The sequence below is a fragment of the Aedes albopictus genome, chromosome 3 (assembly GCF_035046485.1).
Source record: "Aedes albopictus strain Foshan chromosome 3, AalbF5, whole genome shotgun sequence".
Classification (NCBI taxonomy): domain Eukaryota; kingdom Metazoa; phylum Arthropoda; class Insecta; order Diptera; family Culicidae; genus Aedes; species Aedes albopictus.
The window spans coordinates 287,019,708-287,030,206 of NC_085138.1; the positions used below are offsets into that span (position 1 = coordinate 287,019,708).

General features: G+C 43.3%; 2 protein-coding genes across 2 annotated transcripts; one reads left to right on the forward strand and one right to left on the reverse strand.

Annotated features, from left to right (window-relative positions):
- Window positions 1-2,449: 2,449 nt before the first annotated feature.
- On the reverse strand, window positions 2,450-5,133 carry LOC134292235 (uncharacterized). Its single transcript, XM_062861222.1, has one exon. It carries the CDS (start codon window positions 5,062-5,064, stop codon window positions 3,607-3,609), a length of 1,458 nt encoding a protein of 485 aa, XP_062717206.1. The 5' UTR covers window positions 5,065-5,133; the 3' UTR covers window positions 2,450-3,606.
- A 323-nt stretch (window positions 5,134-5,456) lies between these two features.
- Window positions 5,457-7,214, forward strand: LOC115256235 (uncharacterized). Its single transcript, XM_029854492.2, has one exon. It carries the CDS (start codon window positions 5,519-5,521, stop codon window positions 6,974-6,976), a length of 1,458 nt encoding a protein of 485 aa, XP_029710352.2. The 5' UTR covers window positions 5,457-5,518; the 3' UTR covers window positions 6,977-7,214.
- The last annotated feature ends 3,285 nt before the right edge of the window (window positions 7,215-10,499 follow it).

Here is a 10,499-nt window from a genome sequence, read left to right on the forward strand (position 1 = left end):
TTTTTTTGTTGCAGACAAAACGGAAGCTGAGTTTGTTGCGTACTTTTCAACTCGTGAAAAATCAATTATTATTAACCCAAAGCCGAAACTGTTTGATGATAGATCTTCAGCAGAGTTACAGTGTTCACCGACTCGAAGTTACCGTTCGAAAATCGCAATGCAAGGTTTAAAAATCTCTAAACTTGTGGTGTACGATGTTTATCCTATTATTTTCAAGTTGGGACAAACTTATGTTGCATTGGGTGGATTGTCGCAACAAATACAGATTGCGACATTGCATTGTCATTATTGTTGCGCGATGGTCGAATTTTGATTCACTGGTAAATGCGCATACTATAAATCATTTTTTTTATATTTTACGGATCGTTTTCCTTCTTCTTATTGGCGTCACAGAGAACAGGCATTCAGGCTAGAACAAATTTCATTCATAAAGTTGTGTAAGGATTTGAATCTTCACTTGAGTAAGATTGCAATCCAATACACGATGAAAACACTAACGCCGGCAAACACCAAATTGTCACAGTCAGTGGTGGATAGAAATATTTAAAGTGGTGAATTAAATTAGTGTGGGAAATTAAATGCCAACCACTATGCTGCCACTTGTGTTGCCGATTTCAAATGGCCGTTAAATTCCTTACACAATTTCGGAACTGGACTTGGATGTCTGTTCTCTGTGTTGGCGTCACGTCCCCACTGGAACTAAGCCCACTATTTAGTTGAGTGTTCTACGAAAAATTCCTGGGTCGACCGGGAATTGAACCCATTACCCTTCGTATGGTCATACCCGCGCTTCTACAGATGTGGTTATAGCACTATAGAGGTCCTATCATCCTTGCCAGTTGCTTTTGAGCTGGAGATGTGCCTCCTTAAACGTGGGAGTTGAATCATTTCCTCCTGTGCTACACTGACGTAGTCGTTCCCTCCGTTGTCTTGGTCTCGCGTGACTTGGATCTCCTCGTCATTCAGATACTTATCCATGTTCTGCTTTAACCTTTCAACCACCTCACGTCCCGTCTGTCAACAAGCTCCCATCTCTAAATATCCCTGCCGATTTCGGCTCATGGCGCCATGCGGAATGCGCTGGTGGAATTTCCTTATTTCCTCGAGAATGGTACAGTAGTTCCATTTCCTCACACTCTTCGCATCTTCTTCCAGACAGCGTTTTTCTCCTGAACGAGTAGGGTCTGGGACCATTTGGGCAGGAGCACCTATTTTGGGCACTTGCTGCTATAATTCAGTCAATTTTAAACCGATTGACTTGAATTTTTGTACATGGCTAGATACTGTGCGTATCCGATCGTGTTTCAAAAATCAAGTCAATCGGTTCAAAATTGACCGAGTTATAGCAGCAAGTGCCCAAAATAGGTGCTCCTGCCCAAATGGTCCCAGACCCTATGTTGTTTCAGCTTCTGTTAGGTCCTTTGCTACATTATTATCCTTCAAAGTCTCGCTACGTTATTATCCACCACACACTGCACTGTTCGTCGAATCATTCGTTCCGTCGATTCTTTTCCAAATGTCCCATCTCGAATGTGTCGTTGATTTCTGCTTTTACTGTACTCCAATAGTCCTCTAGAGGGGCACATCGAGATCGCCCTCGTCTGGAAACGCTACCTCGAGATTCTGCGTGTATGCTCAGGCGGCCACCTGGTTGATTCAGTCGGTTTAGGTTACACCTCGACGGTCGCTGGTACCGTACATTGTTAATGACGGAAAGTTTTGGGCGCCATGTAGTGATCAGAGTCGATGATAGCGCCACCATACGTCCAGACATCGATAATGTCGGAAAAATGCCATCCATCAATCAGAACGTAGTTGATTGGCGATTCCGTTTGCTGTGGTGATCTCCAGGTCTAACGATATGCGCGGTAGTTGGAAAAAGATGTTACGATTGACTATGTTCTCGAAGGTGGCGAAAACGTAGATCATTTTCGTGCACCAGTTGGTGGACGCTGAGCTTTCCAATCGGCGGTCTGAATTCCTCCTCGTGTCCTACACACTAAGATTAGTGTGCTGGGTGAGTACGACTGGAATATATTGATTCCGGAAGGCTGGCTTTCTCAGTCTTGGGTAAATCAAAACGGCAAGTTTTGCTTTTCCCGACGTTTCGGCTTTTTATTAAGCCTTTTTCAAGGGGTAACTACAAGGATAGGACAAATTTAGAGAAGACTAATCACACTACATATAACAAATAATTTTCCTACGTTGTCAACCGTTCCTCGTTACATAAAGTGTTGCCGGGTTTTTAGGAGGGAGCTTCTCGTATACCTATCAATTACATTCATTTTAACATATAGCAATAGCTCTTATGGAATTGGACTTACAATTTTGTACATTAGTTCTACAATTTTGGGACACTGGGACACTACGGTAATTATGGGGAGTGAGTGATGGAGTGACGTTCGGTCGGTCGCACTTGTAATGTATTGGTAGAATAAACCCTGTTTTTCGAGTAAAAAGAAACAGTTTTAAATCCAAGTGGTGTTTTAACGAATAGACAATGTCGCGATGACTGCAAACATGGTGTTTTCGAATGTCTGTGGCTTTAAACAGAGTGAATTAATTGCTTTTTCATGAAACTTTGTCGGCTTCCATTGAAGAGGACGCACGGAGTGTTGTGTTCTTTTTTTCAACTTAGCTCGCGTGTGGTTGTATTTGTGTGCTCTTGCGTTTTCTCTTCCAGCACCGCTACTGCGCAGAAGCAGAACAGTGTGTGCGATGAACGCGGCTGATGTTCGTGTCGTTGCGTGGAAGTTTCGGTTGCATGCGTGTCTGTGCTCCAGATGGTGGGCGACAGTTCTTTGTCGCACGTTACTTATGTCGCAACGCAAACGTGTGTTGCAGTATATAATATCGTCATCATGAAACGCGAAGTGAAGTGTGGTGTGTTGTGTTGCATAATTTCGATGCACATTGAGTAGAAACATTGGCAAAAAATGAAAAAAAATCGGTACATCCTGTTGTTGTTCTTTATGCGGTTATGTTATTTTGAACCGTGCGATGTTTATGTTATGTGATTTGCTTTAATATTGTAAGTGTAAAGTTGAAAAAATGTGTGCAGTGAATATGTGGTCAAATGATGACTAATTATGCTCGCGTTAAGGTGCAGCGAGGAGAATCGGATGAAGCTGAACCGGCAGCCCATATCATATTTGGTGAGATTGTTCTGATTACTATTGATGCTACTATGATTCACTAAATACGCGCCAGTTTTGAAGACATTTTCTTTAAAACAGGAAGTGTGTTTGTATTATCATTATCCATTTGATAACGGTAGTGCACACATGCGGGGCTTATTGTAAGTGAAAGTGACTTCTGAATGGAGTGTCTCTCCAACCATTCTGAAATGGGTCACCGGATCTGCAATAGAGCTATCACTGTCTAACTCCCGGACTAAAGCAATTTGCAACGACATTATAACGGTGTTGCAGGCTGCTTTCTTCCATAATATCACTGCCGGACAGTGGGTGTTAGATGGAGTACACACACACACACACACACACTGGGACACTACGGTAATTATCAACGACATGCACTACACTAGACGATAGACTGAGCAATGGTCAACGGTGAATTTGAAGATGGCGGGACGGATAGCTAAAAGCTTTACGACAATGTCGACTGGTCGATTTGGTCTAATCCTAAACTGTATGTGGTAGTGTTGTCATTATCGTTTCTTTGCTTCCTACGGGAATCGTTTGTTTTGATAGTATGGAGTATACCGACATAGGTTGTGTTGAGCCCATCTACGTCTGTTCGGTAGTTGACTGTGTTAGGAGTGTTTTGGATGTGACACATCTCTAACATGGGAAGGGCAGTTGATCGTAAAGTGCGATCTATGATTTTAGTTCCATCTAGATTGAATGTGTGTTTTTCTGTGGTTATGTGTTGGGTTAGGGCTGTCTTTGCTTCTGTGGTGTCTGAGGGTTGATTGGCAAGTCTGTTTATATCGGATCTGTGACCACTTATTCGTTTTTTCAGATGATTCGTAGTCATTCCGATGTAAACATTGTTGCAATCGTTGCATGGAATGCTATAAATTACATTATTTTGATCGTGTGGGGGTATTGGGTCCTTAACGGGTTTGAGCAGCGATTTAGTTGTTTTTATGTTGCGTGTGGCTATTCTTATGTTTTTGTACTCTTTTTTCAGGATGTTCGAGATGGTCCTAGTGAGCATGGGGATGTGCGGCATCGATCTGTATGTGACTAGATTGGTTTGATGATGATCGTCTTCTTCGGAAGTGATGGTTGTTTGATGATGTGCTGGAATATCGTTTATCAGGATGTTTGGGGCTGTTGTTGACGTTGGCGGGCATGGTGGAAGTGGTGTTGGTGGGGCGGCAGCGGTGTTATGGCGAGGTGGTGGCGAATTCGGTGGTACAGATGTGGGTGGTAGGATTGACGTTCGGTGTTGAGTGCGCGGTGGCGCAAGATCGGAAATCGTTTCGTCATTGACACTAGATGGGACGGTGTTGGCTGAATGAGCGGTGTTGTTGTGGATGCGGTTGATTAATCGGTTTATGAGGGACGACGGGTAGTTGTTCAGCCTCAGGAGCTGGAAGATTTTTTGTTTTTGTTGCTCGGTGGAATCGTCGGTGGTGAGTCGCATCACTCGTTCGATGAAATTGGCTACCACATTCAACTTCATTGACATCGGGTGGAACGAGTGGTAATTCAGGAGTCTGCCAGATGAAATGGGTTTTGAATACCATTGAGTCTTGATGGGCTGATGATCGGAGCGGATTGCTAGTGTATCGAGAAACGGCAGTTTGCCATCCTTTTCCATCTCGATAGTGAATTGGATGTGTGGGTTGTATGCATTGAATGTGTCCAGTGTTCTTTGAACCTCTGATCGTGGTAGAACCAGGAAAAGATCGTCCACATATTTCTTCAGGACCAGTATCGTGGATTGCAGCTTTCTGGTGACTGATTCGAGCAGATCTTCCATGACGTAATCTGCCAGTATGGGTGATAGGGGGCTGCCCATAGCCGTCCCAAACGTCTGCTGGTAAATCTTGTCTCTAAAACGGAAGTAACTGCTGTTGATGCACAGTTCTACCATTTCAAGAAACAGATCTAGGTTGATTCTGGTCCCTTTGCTGATATCCGGCCACCTAAATAGTATGCTGCGTATCACTAGTTCTAGGGGGATGTTGGTGAATAGTGATACCACGTCAAAAGATACAAGGACGTGGTCTGGGGGTACCGTGGCAGTGCTTGCGAATTTGCCGCTTCGCCCGGTCGTTCCCAACATTACCGCCCCCACATACCAACTATCGAAGTACATAGCAACCATCCTCCAAACAACGTTCACTAGCCGATACAACAACAGAGATAGTTTCAGTTTTGTGGAGTTCATCAGCACTGCCACGGTACCCCCAGACCACGTCCTTGTATCTTTTGACGTGGTATCACTATTCACCAACATCCCCCTAGAACTAGTGATACGCAGCATACTATTTAGGTGGCCGGATATCAGCAAAGGGACCAGAATCAACCTAGATCTGTTTCTTGAAATGGTAGAACTGTGCATCAACAGCAGTTACTTCCGTTTTAGAGACAAGATTTACCAGCAGACGTTTGGGACGGCTATGGGCAGCCCCCTATCACCCATACTGGCAGATTACGTCATGGAAGATCTGCTCGAATCAGTCACCAGAAAGCTGCAATCCACGATACTGGTCCTGAAGAAATATGTGGACGATCTTTTCCTGGTTCTACCACGATCAGAGGTTCAAAGAACACTGGACACATTCAATGCATACAACCCACACATCCAATTCACTATCGAGATGGAAAAGGATGGCAAACTGCCGTTTCTCGATACACTAGCAATCCGCTCCGATCATCAGCCCATCAAGACTCAATGGTATTCAAAACCCATTTCATCTGGCAGACTCCTGAATTACCACTCGTTCCACCCGATGTCAATGAAGTTGAATGTGGTAGCCAATTTCATCGAACGAGTGATGCGACTCACCACCGACGATTCCACCGAGCAACAAAAACAAAAAATCTTCCAGCTCCTGAGGCTGAACAACTACCCGTCGTCCCTCATAAACCGATTAATCAACCGCATCCACAACAACACCGCTCATTCAGCCAACACCGTCCCATCTAGTGTCAATGACGAAACGATTTCCGATCTTGCGCCACCGCGCACTCAACACCGAACGTCAATCCTACCACCCACATCTGTACCACCGAATTCGCCACCACCTCGCCATAACACCGCTGCCGCCCCACCAACACCACTTCCACCATGCCCGCCAACGTCAACAACAGCCCCAAACATCCTGATAAACGATATTCCAGCACATCATCAAACAACCATCACCTCCGAAGAAGACGATCATCATCAAACCAATCTAGTCACATACAGATCGATGCCGCACATCCCCATGCTCACTAGGACCATCTCGAACATCCTGAAAAAAGAGTACAAAAACATAAGAATAGCCACACGCAACATAAAAACAACTAAATCGCTGCTCAAACCCGTTAAGGACCCAATACCCCCACACGATCAAAATAATGTAATTTATAGCATTCCATGCAACGATTGCAACAATGTTTACATCGGAATGACTACGAATCATCTGAAAAAACGAATAAGTGGTCACAGATCCGATATAAACAGACTTGCCAATCAACCCTCAGACACCACAGAAGCAAAGACAGCCCTAACCCAACACATAACCACAGAAAAACACACATTCAATCTAGATGGAACTAAAATCATAGATCGCACTTTACGATCAACTGCCCTTCCCATGTTAGAGATGTGTCACATCCAAAACACTCCTAACACAGTCAACTACCGAACAGACGTAGATGGGCTCAACACAACCTATGTCGGTATACTCCATACTATCAAAACAAACGATTCCCGTAGGAAGCAAAGAAACGATAATGACAACACTACCACATACAGTTTAGGATTAGACCAAATCGACCAGTCGACATTGTCGTAAAGCTTTTAGCTATCCATCCCGCCATCTTCAAATTCACCGTTGACCATTGCTCAGTCTATCGTCTAGTGTAGTGCATGTCGTTGATAATTACCGTAGTGTCCCAGTGTCCCAAAATTGTAGAACTAATGTACAAAATTGTAAGTCCAATTCCATAAGAGCTATTTCTATATGTTAAAATGAATGTAATTGATAGGTATACGAGAAGCTCCCTCCTAAAAACCCGGCAACACTTTATGTAACGAGGAACGGTTGACAACGTAGGAAAATTATTTGTTATATGTAGTGTGATTAGTCTTCTCTAAATTTGTCCTATCCTTGTAGTTACCCCTTGAAAAAGGCTTAATAAAAAGCCGAAACGTCGGGAAAAGCAAAACTTGCCGTTTTGATTTACCCAAGACTGAGAAAGTCAGCCTTCCGAAACTAAGATTAGTTCGGTATTTTCCCCATCTTTTAAATGAGTTGTCAGCAGATTCAACTCGGTACGCTCGGTTATCTCTTTTGCTGAATACACATTAAATTTGTTAACGAGTTCATCAAATCAACTGTCATAAATTGCAGATGAACGGTAAATATCGTTACTAGTGAACGGTAAATATTGATTACCGATTATACTGAGTTGATTCTGCTGTTGGATGGAAAAAAATACTGAACTCAGTGAAAACATTACTGAGCTAGAAGATCAGAATCTAAGTGTGTACCAGAGCGTTTAGGTCTCGATTGATAATCTTGAGGTCGTGACTTGAGCAGCGGTCGTACTCGCGTAGTGGTTCCGGAGTGAGGACTGTGCACGTTTATTATGCTGAAGTTGAATAATCGACCCTTGAGCCTGTACATTCTTTCGTCGATCGGCAACTCTGGTAGATGGTATGAATGCTCCTGAACGTTCGCACCTACATATTGTCCAACGCTGTCCTACATTGCTGCTACGATTCCGATCCTGTGCAGTATACGGGATCAGTAGATCGGCGAGTATACGGGTGCGATGGAGTTGAGAGAGCAGCAGTTCCATATACAGAGTTTCCTATCTTGTTACGTCGTTGGGGTCTTAGTCGTTGGTCTCGGTTCGTATTATTCTGTTGCAGATTTTCAGTTGCAATTCTTTTTTACGCCTGGCTCGCAGGGGTGGACACCAACCGCATACTTCCGGAGGGCCATGGTGCACAGCTGAGCTTAGAGCCCTTCAGTGGCACTCGAAAGTCGATCAACCGCTCCTAACATGAGGATCAGATGCTGTTGCGTGCCGCCCCTCCTAGAGAACAGATGTTTAGTTTTGCAGACAGGATCGGGATAGGCTACCCGATCTTCCCAAAAGTTGCTCGCAGCCCGGCCGGTGCGTCGGGGGAGGTTGAGGTAGGAGTTGCTGGGCAGCGGTTAATGGTCTAAATAGGATCTGAATTACGCAATACCCAGCCTTTACCGTTTCAATTTCTTAATATGTAGTAACCAAAATTTTAAATTGATTTACTTCATGTATTTTCCATAATTCACAATACCAACTGTTGTTCGTGCAATCCTGGTGATTGAGAATTTTAATTCAACAAGAAATCTGTAAGAAAATGTAAACCTATCCTGCTTATCCCACCATAAAATATTCTACAACGAAACATTTACATTTTGACACCCTCGTTAGCAACTACATACAACAGCTTCTTACCGGACCAGGATTAGTTCAACAAGCTCGCTGATTTCCCAGGAAGCCAACCGCTAATCTGTAACGACCAGCCAAAGAGCCTTTATTTATCGAAACATATCGACATTAAAGTGCTTTACTTTCGATAGCATTATTGAACGTCGGCCGTTATAAGCCCATGCCGTCGTCGTCGTCGTCTCCGGAACGATCCCGGGAAAAGTCATTAAGATGAAAAATAATGTGATCCTGTTTCTGTGTTCTCTCTCGCGCCGCCCCGTGAATATGCAGCAGCCAACGGCATAACGATACTCACGTGGTCATGTTGTCAACCAACTCGTCCACGTCGCCGTCCCAGTATCTTTCCTCAACAACGGGCCGCGCGGCTGCTGTTTTTTTTGTCATCCATTCCGGGTTGGTGTAATTGCTTCTCGATCGGTCGTTTCTACAGACGCCACGCGGGGGTCTATGGGCCGACGAGCGCTCCATTTGAGGACATTTTTCATCCACTGATCGCCTTCTTTATGTCTCATTGAGTCAGAATATGCACACGACCGGCGACGTCAACATCGTGTGGCTTTCTTCGAGTGACCTTCAATTTGTGCGGATATTGCATTGGTCGCCGTGCGAGACGATAGGTATACCTCCGCATGAGCGCATATGCACCGGCGATGGAGAGGATCCCCTTCGCCGCGTGAGAACCACTTTGCTACAACTGATGATACAGTTTTTCACTGGAAGTGTTTGCACAGTGGGAAATGGCTAGGGAAGTTTGCCATTAATAAAGGTCTAGCCAATTGATCGGTACATGAACATTTTACTCCTGTGATAAAAATCAATAGAAATAATTTCCGAAAACACATTGAAGAAATTTCCGAACGAATTTCTGTAAAAATTCCCGAAGGAATTCATAAAAAGGTTCCCCAGGTAAGTTTTGGAGAAATAATTTAATTTCCGAAGGAGCTGCTGAAAGCATTCTTGAAGAAGTTCCTACCAGGAAATTATCAAATTGTTGGGAAATTCTGTAAAGAAGCTTCTAGTCTAGTCTACACATACACACCCATCTTTTGGAAGAATCCTAGAAAATGATAAAATCGACTACTTCAAAAATTGTTCTGCTCACTATCGACACTTGTAGCACACACAAGAAGAATTAATATTATTAAAGCCGCCAGGCCTACACTGCCCCCACTCGCATAACAGTCCCATTTGCAAAAAGTAGGAATTGAGAAAACGGCATTTGAAGTTTGAAAACTTGTTTCCATATAAAACTTTGAAAAATCGCCAAATTTTGAAAAATATTTCGATCATCTCGAAACTTTCACAGATTGCTTTGCACATGAATATATAACTGTAAAAAATATTACAATCACTACAAAGTTGTTCAGTTTTGTGTTACGTAACACAAAAATCCATGATGGGACTGTTATGCGGGTACTTTTGATATGGGACGCTCATAACTTGGTATTTTTTTTACACATTGACATAAAAATTCGATATTTTTATTGTTGTTTTTGGAAGTACATAAAAAATGATGACTATTCATAACGTTAACTCAAAAGTGATGAAAAGTCAAATGGGACTGTTATGCGAGTGGGGGCAGTACAGTGCAGTGTCAATATTACAATAAAACCATAGAACGGGACATCTCCAGGGGTATGACAAAGGGCCTGAATCAGCGACCCAGCATTCGATTCAACATGGCGTCCAATATTTTTGTTTTGATTGTTTAATTCATGGCAAAAATGCGCTTGAAATATCAACACTGCTTCGTTGCTACTTATAATATCGTGCAAAGTGATAAAGAAAGAGAAATAATCATCAACAAACAACAATTTCGTTTGAAATGTGTAATTTCCAAAATAAGCACTAGCAAAATACGAGCCACACACCCGA

Excerpts from the sequence above, each read along its gene's own strand:
- LOC115256235 (XM_029854492.2), top strand. The coding sequence starts at position 5,519 with ATGGTAGAACTGTGCATCAACAGCAGTTACTTCCGTTTTAGAGACAAG.
- LOC134292235 (XM_062861222.1), bottom strand. The coding sequence starts at position 5,064 with ATGGTAGAACTGTGCATCAACAGCAGTTACTTCCGTTTTAGAGACAAG.